At 52.5% G+C, this 23,035-nt stretch overlaps 1 protein-coding gene across 4 annotated transcripts in view; it reads left to right on the forward strand.

Annotated features, from left to right (window-relative positions):
- Nol4l (nucleolar protein 4 like) overlaps positions 1–23,035 on the forward strand; it is a 79,060-nt gene that overhangs the window by 34,466 nt on the left and 21,559 nt on the right. For 3 of the 4 annotated variants that reach the window (XM_036185928.1, XM_036185927.1, XM_036185929.1), the window contains one exon: positions 20,484–20,625. In XM_036185928.1, the coding sequence (XP_036041821.1) occupies positions 20,484–20,625 (142 nt within the window). Of the gene's footprint in view, positions 1–13,118; positions 13,294–20,483; positions 20,626–23,035 lie in introns of those variants that run through there. The other variant, XM_036185930.1, reaches the window with a different exon arrangement.

The raw sequence follows: 23,035 nt of genomic DNA on the forward strand, positions 1-23,035 counted from the left end.
CAAGTGCTCTTAACCACTGAGCCATCTCTCCAGCCCCACTATTGATATTCTTGATCTCAAGAGGAAATGATCTCTCAGAGCAAGACAGAGGGAAGTGTGGGAAGCTCACTGTCAAATGTATCTGGTTGAGAGCCATCATTTTCCTGATTAATATATGATGGAATATCCTTCAATGTTTTCTAGACATTTGCTATAACTTCCAAATACCCCAAGAGAATGGATTTTCTAGGGCAGCTTGGATCCACAGAGGCCTGGCCTCTTCTCCTGCCACACCCCTGAAGCTCTGTGGAATATAAACAGAAGCAGCCAGCATCCCTCTTTCATGGGCTGGAGAGCCTGAGCCTAAAAGGGCTGCTGTCTCTGGCAGCTCAAGTCCCTGTCCAGGCTGTGAGAGTTCCAAGGCAACCAGGAAAAATGTCTGCAGTACCTGTCATTTCCTAGCACAGGTACCATGGCTGTGTGGACCATGAACAGAAATCCTATGTGCACGCCTAGCTCATGCGCGCCTTACCTGTGTCTGCTGGAAAGCTGGGATGGAGGCCAGGAGCCACTATCTGGGCCCCAGAGAAGAAAGGGAAAGCTTGCTCCTCCCAGAATTCCACTGTATGGCAGCCCAGTAGCTCAGCCCAGCTCTGTCCCTAAGGAGAAGAGTGCTCCAGCAGGAAAGGAGGCGTCTTTCCTGGGTTGGGCCAGGAAGGAGCGGCCCAGATGGTCCAGATGGTCATTGAACTGGAAGCTGACCTTGTGACCCATCACTGAGACCCAATGGGAATTTTCGATCTTGTCCCTAGGCCTGGATTTTATTCCATACTGTTTTTACACCCTTGTCCTGGTAGGAGACAACTCCTCAGCCTGGTTTTTGGGTTATCTCTTCCTTTCATGGCTAGTGGGATATTTGGGGCATTGGGCTTTTTGGGCCCTAATTGGCTTTTGTCATCTTTTCTTGAGGGCAAGGCCTTCCTGTTAAGGTACCTAAATGCAGCCACTGACTACAGTGGCTGTGGCTCACACACTCCTGGGAGACCCAGGCAGACCTGTCGCCCCAGCAAGCAGGGACTCACAAGCCTGACTCCATGCCATGGGCAGCAGCAGCCTAGGGCTTTGTAACCAGACCTGAAAGCTACAGGAGGGTTTCAGCCGCCTCAGCAGCTGATGTCTGGAGATCAATTAGAGATAATGGCTCTGTGTTGACCGGAGAAGCTGCAGAAGCCCTGGCCAAGCTTTTTCCTGGTTGTAGCCATGTTTACATCATTAACAGGCTCACTCTCTTTTGAGGTTGGATTTGTGCTGGCTGCTTTGTTTAATGCAGAGGGACCAGTATAGACCCTTGGCAGGCTGGTAGCTTTGCCACCCCCATTCAGATGGAGAGAGTGGCTCCCTGACCCCTCCCCCCATGACAGCCACTGTTGTGTGTATGTCTGAGGAAATCACTTCCTTAATTTACTCTGAAGTCATTTGTTCCTAATAAGTGCTGGGAGCCACTGAACACCAGGAGTCTGGCAGTGAAGAGCACAGAGAACCTATCCACACTCCACACTCATAGGCTGTGGAGATGATAAATAAGTCAGGAAGAGAAAACAGGAAAGGGCAAGATGTTTGGGCAGAGAGTTCAAGTGGAGTAAGATGATGTGCTTCTGAGGAAGAGAGGTGTGAACTGTGCCCTGACCGGTGAGAACCAGGCAGCCCTTGGGCTTTCCTACTGAGGACACAGCAGGTACAAAGGCCCTGGGGTAGGATGGAGAGGAGGAGCAGCCTGCAAAGACAGCTCTTGAAGGGCTTGCCAACTGGGCAACCAGAGCAGAGCAGGACTTGACCAGGAATGATAACAAGTGGAAGTATCTAGTGGCTCTGGTATTGAGCATGGCTACCTCACTTTCTCTTCTGAGGGCTGCAGCTTCCCTGTTCTAGAGGAGCAGCAGGTCTGGGCTGGGTCCCAGCACTTAGCAGAGCCTAGTTTTCACTGTGGAGCCCCTTTTCCAAAGGAAATGGGGTGGTAGAGGCTAGGGCATTGCCGGCTAGCATCAGATAGGCATGTCACTGGCAGACCCATGCAAGGCCCAGAACCCACTCACTTGTTCTCCCCCACCTCTTTCCCCACCCCCTGCTGTTCCCCAATAACAGGACCCGGAGATCCTTAAGTTGTGGGGCTGAAGACAGTTGGGGAGAAGGATGCAGTTACCACAGATTCTTCAAGAGCACCAGTGACACTGCAGGTCTCACTAGCCTGAGGTCACTTAAATGACTGTGTCACCCTGTGCCCGGCTAAAACCATGCCAAGGACGCTTGCTGTTTTCCTACCCAGTGCACCTGCAAGTTAAGGGACTTGTCCCTCCACCTCACAACACAGGACAAGCTAGAGGTGCTTTTCTGGAAAGAAGGCACGTGGGGGTTGGCTTCCTGGCTGTCTGGTCCCTGGAATACTAGCAGCCTGTGTAGCAAAGTGTGAGGTACTTTGGGTCCTGAAGCAGGAGGGCTGGAGGTCCTGCTGTCAGGTCTGCAGTGCCGGCTGGTGTCTGGACAGTGCTGTTCAACTTTCCTTTTGACATCTTATCCGGTCCAAGGCGAGAGGAGGGTGGCACAAGCCTAGTTCAGCAAAACAAAAGCTTTCCCAGAAGGCTTCAGAGTCATGTTGCTGCCTCTATAGGCAGAAGGGAGGCTGCAAAAGAAAGAACGCATTTTCTATCCTGTGTAACCAGGGAAGACTATGCAGGCCCCAGGTAAGCTAGATTCTGCCACAGGACCTGCCGTGGCCTGGGTGCCTTCATCTGAACTTGGCATTGCCTTTGGAAAGTAAGATGGTTCTGGCTGGAACAGGAGAGAAAAAGGGAAGGAAATGATCTGGAGGATCAGGAGGCAAGGAGAAAGCAGGAGCACCAGAAGTCAGTTGCTTCCTTTGTGCAGAAGGTTGAGGCTCCATTTTAGAGTACCTATATAACCTGCATGAAGTCAGGTCAGTGAAAGGGCACCCATCCCCTGCATCCAAACACTGCTGTTTCCCGAGGAGGGGGAGGGGCAGAGAAAGACAAACAGTCATTAAGGTAGTGTCAGGCTGAGGTCATCAGGGCTCCAGTGCCCTCAGCTGCACCAGACAGGCCTAGGTCTGCCAGTCTGCCATGGTCCCTGTAACCTACTGTGGGCCACACAGGGACTGTGGCTGTCATCAGTGACTGGCAACTCATATCACTGACACTAGTCCTCACTTAGTTGGTGAGGCTTAGCATCCCACAAGGTTGTTGGCTCAGGAGTCCTATCTTAACAGAGCTTGCCATACATCCCAGAGACCCAAACCTTGGTCCAAACCTCAGCATGCCCCTTGCTTCCAGGTCTGTGACTAGACTATTTTACCCCATGGCTCTGCCCGTCAGCTTCCTGAATGCTGTGTGACTTCAGTCACCCAGTCTCTCAAAGCCTCCAGCCTTCCTGTGCATGTGACATTATTATTATCAAGCTTATTGCTTGCTGACTGTATAACTAGTCTGGGCAGGAGGCTGTGGGGTGGCAGGAATTGGTTCCAAAGTGCTCTGGATCACTAGGACATGGTAGCTGGCTTGGCTTGTTGCCTTTTCCAAGCTTTCAATGGATGTACATTGTCCATACCAACCCATATGCAGACAAGTATGGAGTAGACAACTCATATAGTTTGATACACTGCCTGCTTCCTATAACCAACTTCTAGAGCAAGAAACAACAAAGACCCTTGTGTCCTTCCGAGTCACTGCTACAAACAAAAGTGACCACTAGACTGACTTTTAATAGCACAGATTGGTTTTGCCTGTTGCAGGCAACTGCAGCATCTGCCCCCTGCCCCCCAGGCCTGTGAGGGTCATCATACACACCATCAGCAGTCTGTTCCTTTCACTACTGAGCAGCGATGAGCTACTATGATTCTCCTCCCTGGCTATGGTGGCAGAAGTCTGGTAGCTTCTGATGGGGACAGCTGAGTATGGCCCTGCTAGGAGCACTCTAGGGCAGTATTGGTTTGGTTTGGTTTTAGAGACAGGGTCTCACTATGTATCCCTGCCTCCTGAGCACTGGGATTGAAGGCCCACTACCATGCCAGGCTAAGGTATGTCCTTCAGGGGCCATTTGTCTATACATCCACAGGAGTGGAAGCTCTGGGGTGGGTGGTCAGGGAAGAAGGGAGAAGAGGCCTTGGCACTACACTCACTCCATCAGAGTCCCAGCAAGTGGCCTGTGTTCAGCACCAAGCCAAGCTCTGCTGGAGTGAGGGCCTTGGTGCCTGAGCAAGACCCTGGTAGGCCCTGCTGTTGGCATGATGTGAGCACTCTGTTGTTGAAGGGCCTACCCCAGTTCCTGAGCTTGCAGTCTGATAGGGGAGAAGAAGCATGATGCAGGAAACTGTCAGCTCTACATTATATGACAAAACTGACAGGTACCTGCCTCCAGACAGGTTGTCACCTAAGAGCCAGTCTGTCACCTTGGCACTCTTGAGTTTAGCAGGGTCCAGGCTTAGTGACAGTGGATGGGGCTTTGTTGACAGTCTATGCATCTTCCTACCTAGCAACCCCTCTCCACCCTGTGCATCTGTCAACACAGCTTACATGTCACCTTAGCCAAGGCCTCCTGGACACACCACTTCCTTCTTCGTGGCCCCATAACTGTCGAGAATATACCTCCTACGAACAGCATCAGATCAGGAAGCCACATGGTCATCTGCTTAATGTCCTCCTCCTTGCTGGCCTGCAGGTACTCAAAGACAGACCTCTATTTGCATCATCCCCTGCTGTGTTACCTGCACTGGTTATGATGCCTGGCACAGGTGAGGAGCTCTGTACATGCTTGTAGAAGGAGCACATACTTGAAAACATGTATGATCAGAGGCACAGAGGATTGCTCATGGGTGAAGAGGGGCAGAAGATGGTGATCTGTCACAGCAGAGTTCTCAGAAAAGACAAGAAGATTAGGCCAGTAGGACTGCACAGTCCTTGGACACCAGAACCAGAACTGGGAACTAGAAGGTTTCGTAGTAGGAGAGTCACAAGACCAGAGGGCACCTGATGACATTTTAAAGCAAGGCCCTAAGGGGTTGGAGAGAAGGCTCTTTTTTTTAAAGGAGAATAATGGATGTGTAAGTATCCTGTGTCTATGGCTGCCAGGGGCACGCTTCCCCCAGTCAGGCTCCCTGGGTGTGTTCACAAGGGAAAGCCAACAGAGCAGGGAGGCACACTGGACTGCTATCCCTAGGTTTCAGCAAAGGGCCTGCGCTGGCTGGGAGGTTGCAGCCAGCTAAACTGGCTACTGGGAAGTATAACTGGATTAACTGAGCTACTCCTCTGCCTCAGTTGTAACCCAGAGTTATGTATAATGGAGACACCTCCCACTTCTCACCATCTTTGGTTCAGAGAAGAGACACTTTTTAGGAACCTTCTCCCCACCCTTAAAGAGACTCTTCTCTTCTTTCTCCATGATGGCTTTGTACCTGGGATGTCGCCATGATGGCTCTGTACCCGGGGTGTCTCCATGATGGTACTGTACCCAGGGTGTCTCCATGATGGTGCTTTACCCGGGGTGTCTCCATGATGGCTCTGTACCCAGGATGTCTCCATGATGGCTCTGTACCCGGGGTGTCTCCATACTTTTTTATTCCCCACTATGATGCAGGCAGAGTTTATGGGGGCTGAGGTGCATGCTGGCCTTATCAGATATATTTTAACAAGTTTTTTTTATTATCTTAAAAAAACTTATTTGTATTTCATGTACATTGGTGTTGTGCCTACATGTATGTCTGTGTGAGGGTATCAGATTCCTTGGAACTGGAGTTATAGACAGTTGTGAGCTCCCATGTGGGTGCTGGGAATTGAACTCAGGTCTTCTGGAAGAGCAGTCAGTGCTCTTAACTGCTGAGCCATCTCTCTAGCTCTTTCATCAAATATTAAGGGTCCCTTTTAAACATATTTATTTTTATTTACTGTGTATATGTAATTGCTGTCTGAAGGTTTACACCATGTGTGTGTCTGGTGCCTGAGGAGGTGAGAAGGACTGGGACTGGAGTTACAGGGGATTGTGAGCCACCATGTGGGTGCTGGGAACCATACCTGGGTCCTCTGTAAGAACAGGACCATTGAACCATCTCTTCAGTCCCTTAACAGATAGATACCTTAGAGGGGTTGGGGATTTTAGCTCAGTGGTAGAGCGTTTGCCTAGCAAGCGCAAGGCCCTGGGTTAGGTCCTCAGCTCTGGAAAAAAAACAAACAAACAGATACCTTAGAGCAGGGAGGCAGGAAAAGACAGATGAATACAGCCGAATAGATATAATTAAAAAAACAATGGGACACAGCTCCAGGCAGTGGTGGCGCACGCCTTTAATTCCAGCACTCAGGAGCCAGAGGCAGGTGGATCTCTGAGTTCAAGGCCAGCCTGGTCTACAGAGTGAGTTCCAGGACAGCCAAAGCTACACAGAGAGACCTTGTCTCGAAAAACAAACAACAACCCCCCCCCAAAACAAACAAACAAACAAACAAACAATGGGACATTAATATATTTTTAAAGATGTCATTTCCAACCAATAGATAATGGTGAGGACCTCATTTGTTTGTTTAGTGGTATAGAGGACCAAATCAAGGGCCTCATGCATACTAGACAAGCGCTCTACCTGAGTGCTCTTACCATGAGCACTTTAAGAAGATAGTTTTAGTTCAGTGTGGTAGTTCATACTTGTAATTCCAGCATTTGGAAGTCAGAGGAATAGGATAGCTCTAAATTTCAGGCCAGCCTGGGCTACATAGTGTGGACCTGGTCAAAAATAAAAAATAAGAAAAAATTTAATCCATGATAGTTTTAAAGGGCTAGGGTTACTCAGGAGGTGCTAGTTCTAGTCCTTAACATCAGGGGAGAGAGGGAAAAGGAGAGAGGGGAGGGGAGGCAGACCAGACAGGAGGGCCACCATAATCCAGCACTCCAACTGAGTCAGGAGGCCAGCTCTACAGTGAGACTCTGGGGAGGGGGTGGGGTGTAAATATGAATGAAACTATTTAGAAAACAAAAGCACATTTAGGCTGGGCTTGGAGCTAACTCACACAAAACTCCAGATTCTGTCCTTAGCCTTGCATAAATAAACCGGCAGGCATGGCAGTACTATAATCCCAGCACCCTGGAGGTAAAGGCAGGAGAATCCAAAGTTCAGGGTTCTCCTTCCAGATAAATAGTGAGTTCAGGCCAGCCTGGGATATGTGAGAGTCAATCTCAAAAACAAAAAAAAAAACCAACTGAACCTCTACTTCAGTAGTTGTGTGGAGATAAATTTAAAATAGAGACTTAATGCTGCATAGATAAAGATGTTCAAAGAGAGAAATCAGATGAATTATAGTAAAATCACTGAAACCTTGGGAATGGAAACCTGCACCTCTAAAACTGTGAAGAGAAAACCCCAACTAAACCTAACTAACATGGTAAAATGTCCTTATGTCAAAACAAAAACAAACACACAATCACCAAAAATTAAAAGGCAGAAGAAGGGAAGGCATAACACACACACACACACACACACACACACACACACACACACACACCATGCATACATGAATACAGGTGTGTTCACGAAGGCGTCCTCTGTTGCTCACTGCCTTAGTCCCTTGAGACAGGGTCTCTTACTGTACGTGGAGCTGGCTGTTTTTTGGACAGGCTGGTGTCTCCAGTTCCTACTCCCCAGTTGTGGGATTATAGGCACGTGTATACAGCCATGTCTGGCTTTTTATGTGGATACTGGGAGAGCCAAACTCAAGTCCTCATGCTTGAATAAGTACTTGTCTTAGGGTTAGTATTGCTGTAATGAAACACCATGACCAAAAATAATTTGGGGAGGAAAGGGTTTATTCTGCTTACACTTCTAAGTAACAGTCCATACAAGAACTAAAATAGCACAGGAACCCGGAGGCAGGAGTGGATGCAGAGGCCATGGAGGGTGCTGCTTACAGCTTGTTCCACGACTCACTTAGCCTGCTTTTTTTTTTTTTTTTTTTTGGCAGGGGGTGGGGTCTGAGACAAACTTTCTCTGAGTAGCCCTGGCTGTCTTGGAACTCCATCTACAGACCAGCTGGCCTGGAACTCCACCTGCCCCTGCCTCCTTGGTGCTGGGATTAAAGGCATGGGTCACCACTGCCTTTTGCCTACTAAGCCTACTTTCTTATAGAACCCAGGCCCACCAGCCCAGAGATGGCCCCACCCATAATGAGCTGGACTTTCCTCCATGGATAACTAATTAAGAAAATGCAAAGAACAATCACACTGCAATCCACTGAACCAGAGGGGAGGGGGGTGGGGGTGGGGTGGGGTGGGGGGTGGGGGGGGGGGGGGGGGGGGGGGAACAACCCTAGGATAACTGTGGCTTAAAATAAGTTTTGGTTTTACTCAATTTCTGGGCAAGCCTCAATGAAACATTTCACTAATCACTATTAGGATAAGAATTTATACTGTATCAAGTTGATAATATGAATACATTTATTTATTTATTTATTTTTTGTTTTTTGAGACAGGGTTTCTCTGTGTAGCTTTGGAGCCTGACCTGGAACTCACTTGGTAGCCCAGGCTTTTATTGTTTTTTAAACAACAACAAAAACATGGGGCATGCATACCACAGTACTTGTGTATAGAAGTTGAGGGCAATGCGTGAGTTCTCTCCTTTCACCATTGGATTCAGAGGGCTGAACCCAAGTCATGAAACTTGAAAACAATACTCTCACCCACTGAGTCACCTTGCCAACTCCCCCCATACACACTCTTTGTGGAGTGTCACAAAGTGCAGTCTGGCCTTGAACTTACCTTGTAGGCAGTAATGACATTGAACCCTAGATCTTCCTGCTTCTACTTCCTGAGTGTGGGATTGTAGACATGTCCAGTTTATACAGTACTAGAGGTTGAAACTTATGTATGCTAGACAAGTACTCTGCCAACTGAGCTACACCCCCAACCCTTGGGTTTCTAATTTCAAAACAGAAGAGTTTCTGTCCAGTACTGGGTTGAACATATTTCATCTTATGATTCACCTTGTATTGGGGAAATGAGATGAGGCCTACAGAGCTGAAGCCTGGTACCAACATTTGTGTGATGTTAGAGCTTGAATTGGTCCCATTGGGATAAATCCTTTTAGTTTATTTTGAGGTACTTGGGACGAGAACCCAGTGTCTCCCAAAGATCTGTGCTCCAGTCTTGGCTGGACCTCTTATATTCAGTTTGCCCTCCTGCTGCCCCTTTTGTGCCCTGATCTGGAAACTTGACTGAGCTTGCTTCACCTCAGCAGGCCAAAGTAAGCCCATGCCTCTCAGCTGTGCACAGACTTGGCACCCCAGGTCCTATGATCCCACATGACCCCGCCATGCTCATCTTCTACCCTGCCTTAACCCCCCTTGCTGTAGGAACACTCATTACCATTGTGCTCCTGGGACTTTTATACCAGGTGTGGAATCTACCTGAAGGCCACGCCTCAAGATCTTCAGTTGCCAGCCTTTGCTGTCTAGGGTCAGGGAGCGTGCTGGTCTACTCCTTGAGGGCATCTGACCCTCCTCCAGCCCATCTCCTCCCTTCTCTCTGTCTTCACTTTCTGCCTCTCTCCCTACATTTATAACAGTTAAATTTATGACAGTAAGTGGTTTTTGTTTGTTTGTTTGTTTTGTTTTTGAGATAGGTATTTCTCTGTGTAATAGCCCAGGCTGTACTGGAACTCCATTTGTAGACCAGGCTGGCCTCAAACTCAAAGAGATCTGCCTGCCCCTGCCTCCTGAGTGCTGGGACTAAAGGCGTGTGACACCCCCCCCCCCCCCCCCCCTGCTTTTGTTTGTTGTTTTTGTTTTGGCTTTTGTGATAGCATCTTGCAGACCAGATTGGCCTCATCTTGTAATGATGCTCCTGTTCTAACTTCCTGTAACTAGCCTTACAGGCATGCACCACGCCCCCCATTCATGGTTGGTTTAGAATAGTCCAGAAGTATTTGTCTGTGGAGAGCCCTTTTTCTGGATTTATTCAGATTCCAACAGTTTGTGGGGAGGGAGGGACCTGGCATGGTTTCTACTACCTCCGGTTGTTTCTACTACCTTCAGATGGTGCACAGGATCCTGTCAGGTCCCTGCCCTTTGAGGGCAGCTGACTTGATGGTTTGGTTGGGAGGTGAATGTTCCATTACCCTAGTGGGCAGGTACTCTCCCTCTGCCATTAAGAAGTCATTTGTGGTGACAAATAACTTTTCAGTGCTTTCAGATGCTTGAACAGTGTCCACTCTGGTTGAATTAAGTTCCTGTTCTTCCTTATGTCCCCTGGCCAGGCCTCTGTCTTGGGGACATGGTCATAAAGGCTTCTTGTAGGTGTTCCACAGATCATACGCCTCTAGCATCTGTTTCCAAGGGTGCCTCTCTGCTGAGCCTGGAGGGGATGTGAAGGTGGTAAGGAGTAAGGACCAGGTTGTGGTTGTTTGCTATGGAACCCTCCCCACACTGAGAGCTGGGAGATTCTTGATTAAAAAAACTGGGTCACCTAACTCCTTGTGGAGACCCACACTGTGGCCACTTTAAGGCCAGGGGGACAAGGACACTGAAAACCACCAGCTCAAGGTCCCTTGAGGAGGGGCAGCTCCTGTGGGGACAGGGCTTGGGTGGCTCCTGGCATTCAGAAGTGCTGCCCAGCCAGCCAAGGTACCTGGCAGTCTCTTCCGAGTCTGTGGGCCATGGAGCTTGGGGTGTTGTATTTCTAGGATGGTAAATGAGCGCACACTTGGTGCCTTCAGAAGACAGTCCCCCCCTCCTTAGCTACACTGTGCTCTTTTATTAGTCTGAGGAGAGGTGGGTTATCTGGGTTCAGTTCCACCTTTGAACTTCAGCTGCCTTTGGCTTTATATTTCAAGCCCAGATGTCCACCACTGCTGTGAAATAGTGACTCAGGCCAGGCGAGGTCAAAGGTCTCAAGAAATGTGTTGGAAAGAGGCAGGAAATCCTGAGCCTGGAATTATCTCATTCAGAGTAAGGAAGGGCAGCTTCCATGTTGGAAACGCCCATATTGCCCTAGAAGGACTGAACAAAGTTTTGACCCTACACTCCCACATCTCCAAGGGTGAGAAGTAAAGGTCTAACAGAGAAAGCGGAAAAGTGAATCGGTTTGAAAACATTTAATTTCAGGAGTAAAGGGCGCTAATGAGCAACACGCCTAAATCTTTTTTTTTTTTAAAGTGTGAGTTTCATATTGACAGTAAAGTCTTTAGCGTATGCAGAATGAAGTCTGTGTGCTGTTAATTTGAAGTGTCATCGGTTTTTAATCCGTGAACCGGGAGCTCCGAACCTGTGGCTGTAATTACAGATCAAACCTGTAGAGGGAGTCTTGTCTATCATAGATTGTTCACAATGCAAAGCTTTCAGAGGAAGAAAGAAAAGGGCTTTTAAAAGAAAAGTTGGAGGGTTAAAGGCAGTCTGTTTCAAAACTGCAAACAATCGCAGTGGCTGTCTTGTTGCTCTCCTCTGCTGGCTCCACTGCGAATGAGTCGTAGCGTAAAGGAATCTGTAGAAATTGCCCTTCCTCCTCCGAGGAACCAGGAGGTGGGCTCCTCACTGGGTTTCTTTTTGGGGGCGGGGCATCTCCCCACAGAATTTCTCGAACGTCTCTCTCTATCCTTGTTAAAGCACAAGCTTTATTCGAGGCCCATGTGTTCTAACCCGGTCTTTGGACTTGGTGTTGGGGAGTTGCGGGGGGGGGACGACTTTGCCCTTAACCCATTTTTCTCTGTCGATGTTTTAATTCTGCCGTAAGGATACTTGCTAGCTTGTTAGATCGCAGGCGAGTCTGAGGTTGCCCGGAGATTCAGGGTACCTTTCTGGCCACCTCGCGCTGCCCCATTATATCTTCTCCTGAAGCCGAGGCAGAAGGTCTGTTTGCCCCGAGGAAGACCTCACCTTGGGTCCGCCTGCGTCTTCCCTTTCCTGCGGAGTCCCTGCGGACTGTGCGCGCCCAGGTCTGGGCAGCATTCTTGATATTATGCTGTGACTTTACAACTGTAGCCAGCGCGCCGTAAGGAGCCGGCACCGTGTGGTCTGCTGGAGCACAATGACCCGCGGAGTGGGGCGGGGGCCCTCAGAGGGAGCCGGGAGCAAGCGGGCGGCGGGCGCTCCGGGTCGCCGGAATGTTTGGGTCGAACAGGTGAGCGCAGCCTGGACACTGGAGCTGGCGGCGGAGCAGAGAGGAGGGGTGCAGGGGCGGGTACAAACTAAGTGGTGGGAAAGAGACAAAGGAAGAGTGAGAGGCGAGATGGTGCAGAATAGAGAGGAGGCGAGGGGAGGGGAGGAGACGGCCCGTGGGTAGGGTGCCGAGGAGCTCAAGCTTGAACTTGATCGAGAAAAGGGGGCCTTGAGGTGTAGGCGGGGGCCCGAGGGAGAGTCGGCCACGTGCCTGGCTTTTCCTCGTCAGGGTCCCACTAAGACCTCCTAGGGCTGAGCCCTCGGGTCCCGCAGCCCTGCCCAACGAGCACCCGCGTCGCCCGGGATTGAGAGACGCGTAGGTCGAGGGCTGTCTGGAGGCCCATGACACCGAGAGTTCCCGACGATGCCTGCCTTAGTCACTTTCTTTGGGCCAAGTCTCCCTCTCCTGGCCTGAACGCAGACAGCTTGCAGGGTACGCCCCCACCCCGCCCCAAGACTTGAAGTCCGCAGCCTCTGGGAGCCCAGGGCGAGCCCTGCTCCCGTCGCCTCCTTTCCTGGGCTGCACGCCCCCAGGGATCTTCCTCCAAGCTCTTCTCCCTTAAGAGAGCTCTACCCAGTAGCGCACGGCAGCGCGTCCAATGCTCCCTGGTCCTCATACCTGGCCCAACACCCCCTCCTTCCTCCCTCCCCCCCACTTTCCTTTCTCCTCTCCCCTCTCCCTGGGTGCCTCCTTTTCCTCTCTTCCCCCTCCCCCCCATGCCCACTCCTCCTTCTCGCCCGCCCCTCCACCTCCTCCTCCTGCTGCTCCTCCTACTCCCCCTGAGTGCGTCCTCCGGCGCTCCCCTCCCCCCGGCCCCCGCCCCGTGCCCGGTCCCGCCCCCTCCCCCGCCTCCCCGTGCCCGGTGCCCCCCTCCCCCTTCCTCCCGGGCCGCGGCGCCGCCGCCGCCGCCGCTCGCCTGGGCCCTCCCCCTGGCCACCCCCGCCCCCGGGCCGGGCAGTGACGCGCCGCAGCGGTGCCAGCCCCTCTCCCCGGGCGGCCGCGGCGGCAGCAGCAGTAGCAGCAGCAGCAGCAGCAGCAGCTGGAGCGGTGGGGCTGTCACCGCCTCCCTCCCGGTTCACTCCCAGGGCCAGACCGGCGGTCTGCGCCTCGCCGCCCGCCCAGGTACGGAGTCTTGGGGGACCCCGCGACCAGACTGGTCCTGGGCCCTCGGCCGCCGCCCCCTCCTCCTGCCCTGCCGCTGGCCGTTGAGCTGCGGTTAGGGGAGATGGGGGGTTCCGAGGAGGGGGACTCACGGGGAGCTTCCTGCGCCTGGCGAGCTGCTGGCCCTGGGTGGAGTGGGCTGGGGCTGGGGGCGGGCGAGTGTGCCCGAGAGCGGGGAGGGGCGGAGGTTGCGCTCCCGGGCCTGCGGGGCGCCCTAGAGGTGCGCCTAGCTTCAAGTGCCCGGAGCTGCCGGGCGCACCCCACTCCTGGCCGTGCGCGCCGCCGGTCCTGGGGGGCGGTGATTGTGTGCGCCGCGCCGCGGTATTGTGCCGCGGCCACGCCGTTTGCAGCGGGCTCCGCACCGCGTCCCCGGGAGGAGGACGTTCGCGGGCAGCGGGGCGGGGGCCAAGCTCGGGTGGCCGCTGCCTCCGGGAGAAAGGAAGTGGACTGTGTTTGGGGATGTGGGGACGGGAAGCGTACAGTGGCAGGGAGGGGCTCATGCCACGGCGCCGGGAGTTGAGACACGGTTTGCACAGTTGAGCCCACTTTGGCAGGCTCCTGTCGCTCCACCAGGGGACCGACAGCCCCTCTCATGTGCACCTTCGGAGCAGAAGCAAGGGTTTCGGGGACCCCTGGTGAAGGGACACACCGCGCGGGAGCCTGCGGAGAGCGCGCGCAAGGGTTAAGGTGGATTTACACCTCCGCCCTCCTGCTGCTCGCCGCCCTTCACCTAGGGCTCCGGGGCAGGATACACTGGTAGGCAGGGGACTGGTGTGTGTGTGTGGGGGGGGGGCGGGGAGTGCATTTCGCCTTCCTATTCCGGCCTCTTGGGTTCAGAAGTGACCCTACTCTCACTCTGAGCTGCTTTTGCGGGGAGTCCGGCCGCCTCTACCAGGCCGAGCTTCCTAGGGGAAGTTCTCATTAAGCCTCGCTAATTAGCATTATTCCCGGAGAAAGGTTAAGGTTAGACCGTCCTCTTCCTTACCGAGAGCCCCCTCCCTGCCATTCCCTTCTCCCTCCCCTCTCCCTCACAGCACAAAAGCACAAAAAGAAAGTGTGAAGAGGCGCAGATCAATGGAGAAGCCACAAACCCATTAATTCAAATGGAACCCTTTCCCCTCCTAAAACATTGATTTTTCTTTCGGTCTGCTCTGAGGGGAGATGAATAACCTCCTGATTTCACCTGAAATGGTGTTTGGACTCTGTGATTTCCCCCTCTTTCTGAGGATTGTGGCCTGAAATAGATTCTCCCTTGAGATAAAGCCCTACTTATCCCAGAATCAGCTGGAAGCCCCCTCCCCCACTGCACACACCAGTGTTGGGGCCTGGAGAGAGTATTGGTGCGCTCCTCACTCCTGTGGGCAGAGCCTGTGATGGTGGAGCCAAGTTCCCTGAAACATGCCTGCTTCTGAGCTGTGGGTTGGTGTGGGGGAAAGGGCCCATTGATGGCCCAGGCCCCAGTGGGTAGCTTAACCCCGGGTTGTAAATTACCCTTTCATTGGAAAGCCATTTGAGTCCAAATGTGTCTTTGAATGCAATCCAGGCTCCTCGGCTGGGCTGTCCTATAGAGTAGTCCCAAGGCAGCCCCTCCTCTTGCTCTCTGCCCCATTCAGCACCTTTCTACCAACCAGTGGTAGCACCCCAGCTTACCTCCCTGCTGAGAAGGCTAACTTTGAGGAACTTCTTCCCCAGGGCCTCAGCCACCCTGGGGCAATGGGGAGCTGGTCCACCTCTGAGTTGCTCAAGAACTTTCTAGTCTAGCGTGAGTCCTTTTCTTGGAAGGATAGACTTGGAGAAGGTTAGTTCAGAGTGCTTCCCCTCTGGCCATCCTTTTGGCTGGAAGGACCCTGCCTGCCCAAGAAACTCAGATCCCCATTGATGGCAAGAGCTGCACATCAGCAAGGTCTCATAGTGAGGAATGCTGGGAAAATAGTTGCCTTTGCTTAGAAACAGAAGCCCATACACTAGTGGGAAGGTGTGGAAAATGCTCACTCCAGCACCCAGGCAGCCACTATGGCGGGGACATGCACATGGGTCCATGAATATGTTTCTGATAGGCACTGGCAGTGTGAGAGTATTGGAGTGAGTGTGTGGGGAAGGAGGAGGAAGGAGAGACTACTCCAAGTGTGCTGGATGATTGGCTGGAAGCAAGCCTCCCAGCTCCCTTTTTCCTGGAAGAGTGTTTGTATGGCTAGGAAGCCAAAGTCTGTTAGCAAGAAGTGGAATTGTGTGGGTTATGTCTCAGGGAGACTCACCACCTCTTCTGGTGGCCAGGTGGGCATTGATGGGGTACAGCATTAAACAACAGCCTTGGAAGCCCCAAGTGCCCAGGAGCTAACTCTGATCACCCTCCTGTTTCTTTCATGCAACCCCATCACAACAGGGACATGAACCTTTGCTTGCTCTGGATCCTGGGAGTTTTCAGTTTCCATTAATAAGTGCCTGATGAGCTGAAGTAAAGTTGGGGTCAAATGTGGTTCAGCACATGTTCTGAGTGATGTGCATAATGCTCACCCCAAGCAGCTCAGGGGCTGAGCATTCCCTGACCTGGCTGGGCTCACAGGTGACCCAGAAGGCAGTGCCCAACCGAGAAGCCACCTCCCACATCCTAGTATATATGCAAGGTTGAGAGCTGGGGCTGGAGCAACTGCCCCAAAACCTGGGGGCAGTGAGAGGCGGGGCAGCCAGCCGGAGTGTCTGTTTCCTGCCTGGCCCTGGAGCATCCTTGAACACCCCCACTGCCTCCATGGTCTGAAACGCACACCCAGGGCTCCAGATCAGGCCTCATAGCCTCCACTGGCACTGAGTTCTCGGGAAATCCTCCTCCCTTTCTTTCTCAAGTGAGTGGTTGAGATAGAGTTACAGCTCTGAGGAAAGGCCTGGAAAATACTGTAGGAGGCACGCCCCAGAATTCTGAGTCCTGGAAGATGCAAATGCTCAGCTTCAGAGGCACCAGGAACCCAGTTCCAGAGAAGTTGACCCCAGTTGTAAAATAATCAGGTTACTGATAGCACCTGCCCATAGTTACAGCCATGGATACAGGTCTGCTTCCACTTTCCTCCATATGTCTCCCGAATTCCCCTCCTCCGGGCTGCACAGTGGTTGGTTCTGCAGAGGAGGAAGGGCCTGGGCTAGCTGGGTGGGGAGAAAAGGAACTGGCTTCTGAATTTTGGACTGAAGATAGGAGTTATACTCAAGGGTTTGGTCAGCCCCTCTTTGTGCCCAGAGTCAAGGTTGGGGGTGTGTCCTAAAGACTGACTGGGTGCTACCCACCCTGCCCAGCCAACACAAGAGCTCCCCTTTTCACTGCCTTGTGACCCATGATGGCACAAGCACTATGGTGCATGATCTGATGAACTTTTATTGCCAGGTGGGCAAGGCCACAGGCTTCAGGATGTAAAGGGCAAAGGCTTGGCTAGGGGGACCTGGCCATAGCTACGTGGTCAATCACACAGAATCTCAGGAGAGGGATTTTAGAAGCATGGCATGCATACTTATATTTCCAATGAATGTCCCATTGAAGTTACTTGAAAGGGAGAAATTAGTAGCCCAAATTCTCCTGAGATTTAAGAAGGAAGCAAGAAAAAGTGACCTATTTGTGACCTCATGGGGGAGCAGGGGAGTGCCTGGGGTCTTAGACAGGCCTCAGGCTTCATCACTCCCAACCTGGGTCGGCTGCCTCCCTTCCTTCCTCCCCCCACAGGTCCCTCTGGACTTGGGTGATGGGTCTGAACTGTGTGCTCTGGTAATTGCCTGTGTAATTAGCCTGCCTTGGCAGCCTCAGCTCAGGGGTGAATAGGTGAGGAGGGAGCTAGAGTCTGCTGGCCTTGCCCCATGGACAGGCCAGCTCTGCTGCAGCAGGGCCTGCAGAAGGCGCTCTGCAGGTCAGCCCTAAGTGTGGACGTGGGAGGAAGCTGTGGCAGTCTGGCCATCTCCACAGCTACAGCGTCCTCAGTTTTGTTTGTTTTCTGAAAAGTTTAGGTTTAATAGGCTTGATTTCTCACTTACGAAGAAGAAGGAAGAGAAGAAGAAGCCTACGCCACCAAAGCAGTCAGTGCACAAAGCAGCAGTTGGGATGGCAGAAACCTGGGGCTATGGGAAAGCCCTGGGAGAGAGCCGATGGTGTTCAGTAACTGTGCAGGCCCCCAGAGCCCTTCCCCATACTTGTAAATGGGCCAGAAGTTTTAGCTGAGCCCTCTCCTTCGATAAAGTCTGAAGGTAGGAAGGAGCCCCTCCTTAGCCATATAGATCCCTGGGGCAACTCAGCACAAAGTAGATGTTCAATCATGCGCGTCAACTCTGCATACAAGCGTGTGTGTGTGTGTGTGTGTGTGTGTGTGTGTGTGTGTGTGTGTACACGTGTGTGTGTGTGTGTGTGTGTGTGTGTGTGTGTGTGTGTACACGTGTGTGTGTACGTGTGCACATGCCATCGAGTCTACAGAGCCCCGCTACCTTCGGGTGTTATCTCGAGGCACTTTGTCATTAAGGAATCAAAGGGTGGAAAGTGCAGTTTCATGGCTCTGGGTGCAGACTGTCTGGATTCAGACCCCAGCTCTGCCTCTAGCTCTGTCACCCTGGTCAGCTGGGGCAAGCCTTTGAGGAACAGTGTGACTAGGCCTGGAGAGAGGCCTGCCCTGTGGAGCCTTATGGGACCATTATGAGGAAATGTTACGAAGCTCTTGTCCCAGAGCCTGAGAGCCTGGAGCATGCAGATAATAGATGCTTTTTCTTTGCAGGTAACTTCAGTGTCAGTATGAAATGCAGTCCATCTATTGGGCCGGGTGAGGTAGAAGTCAGTCCATTTTCCTGAGCAGTTTAGCTCTCTAAGCCAGAGCAGCCCTAGGCCGTTTGTGGAATGGCTAGCAGCTGTAACTAAGGGAAGCCTGCAGCCTCTGGCCTGCCAACCAGGGTCCCAGTTTTCATATGGCCCCCATTCAAGAACTGCGCAGTGGGACCAGAGCCCTTAATTGTCAGATTAATGCAGCATCCTCATTAAACACCACATCCTGCCAGGCAGTTTAGTCAGTTCAACAAGTCTTGCTACCTCATGAGGAATTCAGAGAACAGGAAGCCTGGTCCCTACTCTTGGAAGGCCAGAGAGCCTTGTGGGGTGACAGGACAGAGCCCCACAGCAGTTTTGTGCTATGACTAGACGGGTGGTACAGACCGGCAGGTTGTTTAAGAAGAGGAGCTATGGAACGTGGGCAGTAACGCACGCGAAGCCACTTTCTGCTCCGTGGATGGGGAGTAGCAGGGAGGCCAGGAATGGGTCTGCTCCACAACTGGACTTCTGGCACCTAGACACTTGGTCCGTAGTTGGTATCCAGGGAATACTTGAGTGAATGAATGGGTTTGAATAGGTGGTTGCAGTCCTCTGGAGGCTGAGACAGGAGGATTGTAAACTGGAGGCCAGTATAGGCTACATAGGTAGCTCCTCTTTCTTTTTTTGTTTTGTTTTGAGACAAATTTTTCTCTGTGTAGCCGCTAGCTGTCAGAGAACTCAACTCTACAGACTAGGCTAGCCTCAGACTTAGAGATCCAACTGCGTCTTTGCTGCCATTGGCTCAAAAGATTAAAAACAAACAAACAAACTACTAGGAAACAGAGTCACTTAATTCATGCATTCCCCACTTCTGCTTCTGCTCCCAGAGCTCACCCACAGGGCCAGAAGGGGAACAGGAGAGAGAGTCCTTACTCAGTACCTCCAAGAGACCTTTCCCTGTTGTGCTCTGTGTAGAAAGCCTGTTAAGCATGCATGTCCCTGTTGATGTGAGCACGTGTTGTCATGAAGGCAGGCTGTAGGGAGCTTCTGGGTAGTAGGTAGTCCAAAGGGTGTGTGTGTGTGTGTGTGTGCGCGCGCGCGCGCGCGCACTTGAGACCAGCGCTTGTACAGGAGAAGGAGAATACACTGGGCTCTGTCCCCAGGGTTCCTGGCTCTGTCCCCAGGCTTCCAAGTGTGTACATTTGGACCTGCAGTGTTGTGGCTCAGCTCCTGTCCTCTGGACTCAGCACAGAGGGTCCACACTGCTGCATAGAAGCTGTGAATTCCAGGAAACTGCTGCCAGCAGGCATGGTTGGGGGAGGGAGGGAGACTCAGCCTCTGCTTCCCTAGCACTTGGAGCAGATGTGGCTGCCCCAGGGACAGCAGCCGAAGAAAGTTCAAACCAAAGTGTGTTTGCTCACCATAAAAGACATGTCTGTGAGAGGGCCCTGTAGGGGTGGCTCCAAGGGTGCTCTGCCACGGGCCCACAGAGGCTATTGTATCTTGCCTAGGGGTTGGGGCACAAGGTCAGGAATCCACATGTGGCATGCTGAGCCATCTTCCCAGTGTTACCACTGGAGCCTCAACCCAGTTGCTTGTTGCTCTTAGAAGGGGCTGGATCAGGAGGAGGTGGGGTTCCTTCCTGCTGGAAGGCTGAATTAAAGGGGCCCCATCCCAGGGGTTCCCAGATGACTAACCAAGGGCACACTGAAGCCAGCAGTTGGGACAGGATCCACTGCTGTCCTCTCCAGCAGACTATCTGCTGTTTGGAAGGCCTTGACACCCTCTCTCTCTGTCCCTTCTTGGTGTGATCAGAACCCTGGCCTGCCCCACCCCCTTCCTTCTCCACACTTCTGGGTTTGGCCTGTTCAACTCTGGAAGCCGCCCAAGAGCATATCTTTGAAGCACAGCGAAGGTTAGGAAGGAGGAAGACAGAAATGTCCTCTGGGCTGGGGGAGTGGGAGAAAGGAATTCCATGTATGCTCCACAGGAGTTGGCGGCAGGCCTGGTGGGGGCTGCCACCTTGGCCTCCTCAGTGCCCAGCATGTCCTGCTACCCAGTGTAGGCCTTGTGCAGAGTGAGCCCTCTTCCTCAGGCTCTGGTTGGGGAACGGTGACGCTTGTTTACAGCACTCATTTCAACCTTGGCTCACAAGGGTAAGAGCCAGGCTCTGCTATCCGCTCCACAGGATGTGAGACCTCGTAATTGTCTTCAATTACAGACAGCACAGGCCCTCAACCCTAGCTTCCGCTAGGAACCAGGGCCAGGGGGCATATCATCCGGCCCTCACTGCAAATGTCTTGGGGCTCTCTGTGCCCTCTGGGACCACCCAGACTCAGTGTGCACTCCTCTTGTTGAATGAACACCTGCCTTCTTTGTCTCTGCTCAGGATGAAACTTCTGTGAGCAGTGAAGATTTTGATATGAATGACTCCACATGGATGTCAGCTGACCCCCACCTGGCCTCCAACCTGAGCCCCAGCCAGGAGGAGAGGATGCGGAGCCCGCAGAACCTCCATAGCCAAGAGGACGGTGAGTGCCCCTTGGCAGCTGGCAGGAAGGGCACTCACTGTCCTGTGAGTGGCCTGCACATGCTCTGGGTGGTGGGACCCAGGTGACATTGGGGGCATCCCTGTTGTACTTGAAAGCTGGAATTGTCAGCCTCTCTGTAAGCCCCGCTGCCCCAGAGAGAGAAGGTTGTACTCATAATCATAAGCAGGGCCCCTAACTAGCCCGGGGGGGGGGGGGGGGCTCTTGTCTATTTGCTCCTATCTATGCTCATGGGCTTGTCAGATGAAGATTTCAGAATTACCATGATTCAGGCCTGGGAAGGTCAAGAATGTGTATGACCTGGAGCTGTGTTCTTATGGCCTGGGTGAGGCTGGCTTTGGGATAGGGCTACCTGGTCAGTGGCCAGGCAGTTGGTAGCAGACCAGGATGGACTGGGCTGCTATGTCCTGGATTTTCTTGGGGTTGGAGAGCCAGGGTCAGAAGTCACATGTCCACTCCATGGTTCCATATGGAGCCTAAGAATGGGCTCTGGGCCCTGTGTCAGCTGGGCCTGACCAGGTTGGGGATGTGGGATAGCACTTGTAGGCAGAGGCCCCTGGTAGGGCTCTTATTTCTGGGACTAGGTTGCTAGTAGTTGTAAAGGATGATGAGCCAGGAGGTAGGCCTCAAGAACTGGGGTTTAGGGACTGGTAATTAGGAGAGGTCAAAGGTCAGGGCTTGGAATGTGGGAGGGAGGTGCAGGGTTGAAAAGGGGTGTAATGTTAACTCTGCAAAAAAAAAGGGTGAGCCTTAAAGAGTAAATAAGGGGTAGGAGCCTTGCAGTTTGGGTCAAAGTTCATCTCCATGGCAGAACCCACATGCTGGTCCTCCCTCCCAGCCTGAGTCCAGCATACAGGCAGCTGGAAGTGTCTGGACTTAGAGCTGGGGAGCTGAGGGTGGCTGTGTGAGGAGTGGGGTGCCAGGCTGCTGGAAAAGAAAAGGCTTTTTGTGCCTTGATGCCTCGTGAGGTCAGCAAGACCCCCTCGTGCTGGGAGCCTCCAGACTACTATTGCCTTATGGCATTCCCAGGGGGGGGGGGCCCAAGGGGGGCTCGGGGGCTGGGACAGCCCAGCAGTTGACTTACAGCCTGATCTGAGCTTACTGAGAACCACACCCAACAACGTCCTAAGGGCTGTGTTAGCAGTGCTTAGCAAGCATCCTTGGTTATGCTTTCCCAAGAAAGATCTAGAATTTTTTTTTCTTCCCAAAGTCCAGTGTAATAAGGCCATCTTGACCTCCCAAAGGTCTGGTTGTGCTGTTGTTCCCCACTGCACCTTTTGGAACCGGGGTCACTGCCCGAGAACACTACTTTGGAGTCTCAGTGGATTGAGGTCCTCGGGATAGTTAGCAAACCAACGGGGGTTTCTGTTGGGCTGTGAAGTCCTTGGTATCCCTTGCTACGATCTAGAACTTGGTGATGATGCAGTGCAGATGAAGCAGAAGCTGGTGGGGTTAGCTGTCTTGCAGCCACCTACAGGGTAGAGTCACACATATCTCAGGCCCCTCCTGGCTATGGGCACTGACATCTCATAGGCAGGCTGGCCTGCTAATAGGACTAGTGTTTATGAAGGCAAACAACATAGCTAGGAACGAGGAGGATGGTGTTGATCATGAGCCACCAATTTAATTATTGAATCAGTGGCTGATTCTCAAGGCTGGAGGCTGATGTGTTAGCCAGAGGCCAGCCTAGAGGGTGTGTGTGTGTGTGTGTGTGTGTGTGTGTGTGTGTGTGTGTGTGTATGTATGTATATATATATATATGCCATAAAGAAACCCAGACATCTGGTCTGGTCTCTGGTGCCTCTCATGTTTGGGACCTGCTGGTGACCAAGGTATCTACTCATAAGGATTTCCTACAGGGTTTTGGTTGGTCATGAACACTGCCTCAAGTCCTGGTCCAGCCCTCAAGATGTGTCTCAGAATATGTGGTCAGTGAAATCTGGCCCCTGTGAGTGGGCCCATGTTTCTTACTGGACTTAAGGGTAGGAGCAAACCCAGCAGGTTTCTTTGTAATGCATCCCACACCCAGTCATAACTCTGCTTCTGTGTCTATCCTCAAACCCCTATACCCCGCCTGGCCCAGTCCTTTGGAGCACCCTGGATGGCTAGGCATCAGAGTGCCCCTCCTCCCTAGTTCCAGGAGGTACACTGTGCTCTGTATTAGTGCTGGCCTTCACTCTGGCCTGTGCTCCTCCAGCTGCATGCCTGGCCCATTATAGGGGCCTGCTGAATGTTTGTGGCCCAAATGAAAAGGCGAGCTGACATTTATAGGGACTGCCCTCGAGCATGGCAGCCAGGGAAATAGAGGCCCCCTCCTTGTTAGGTTAGCTTCTTTGTTTCTGAGACCGCACCCCAGTATGCCAGGACTGCAGGGCTGCTGGGCACATCCACC

Source organism: Onychomys torridus, chromosome 4, assembly GCF_903995425.1.
Source record: "Onychomys torridus chromosome 4, mOncTor1.1, whole genome shotgun sequence".
Classification (NCBI taxonomy): Eukaryota; Metazoa; Chordata; class Mammalia; order Rodentia; family Cricetidae; genus Onychomys; species Onychomys torridus.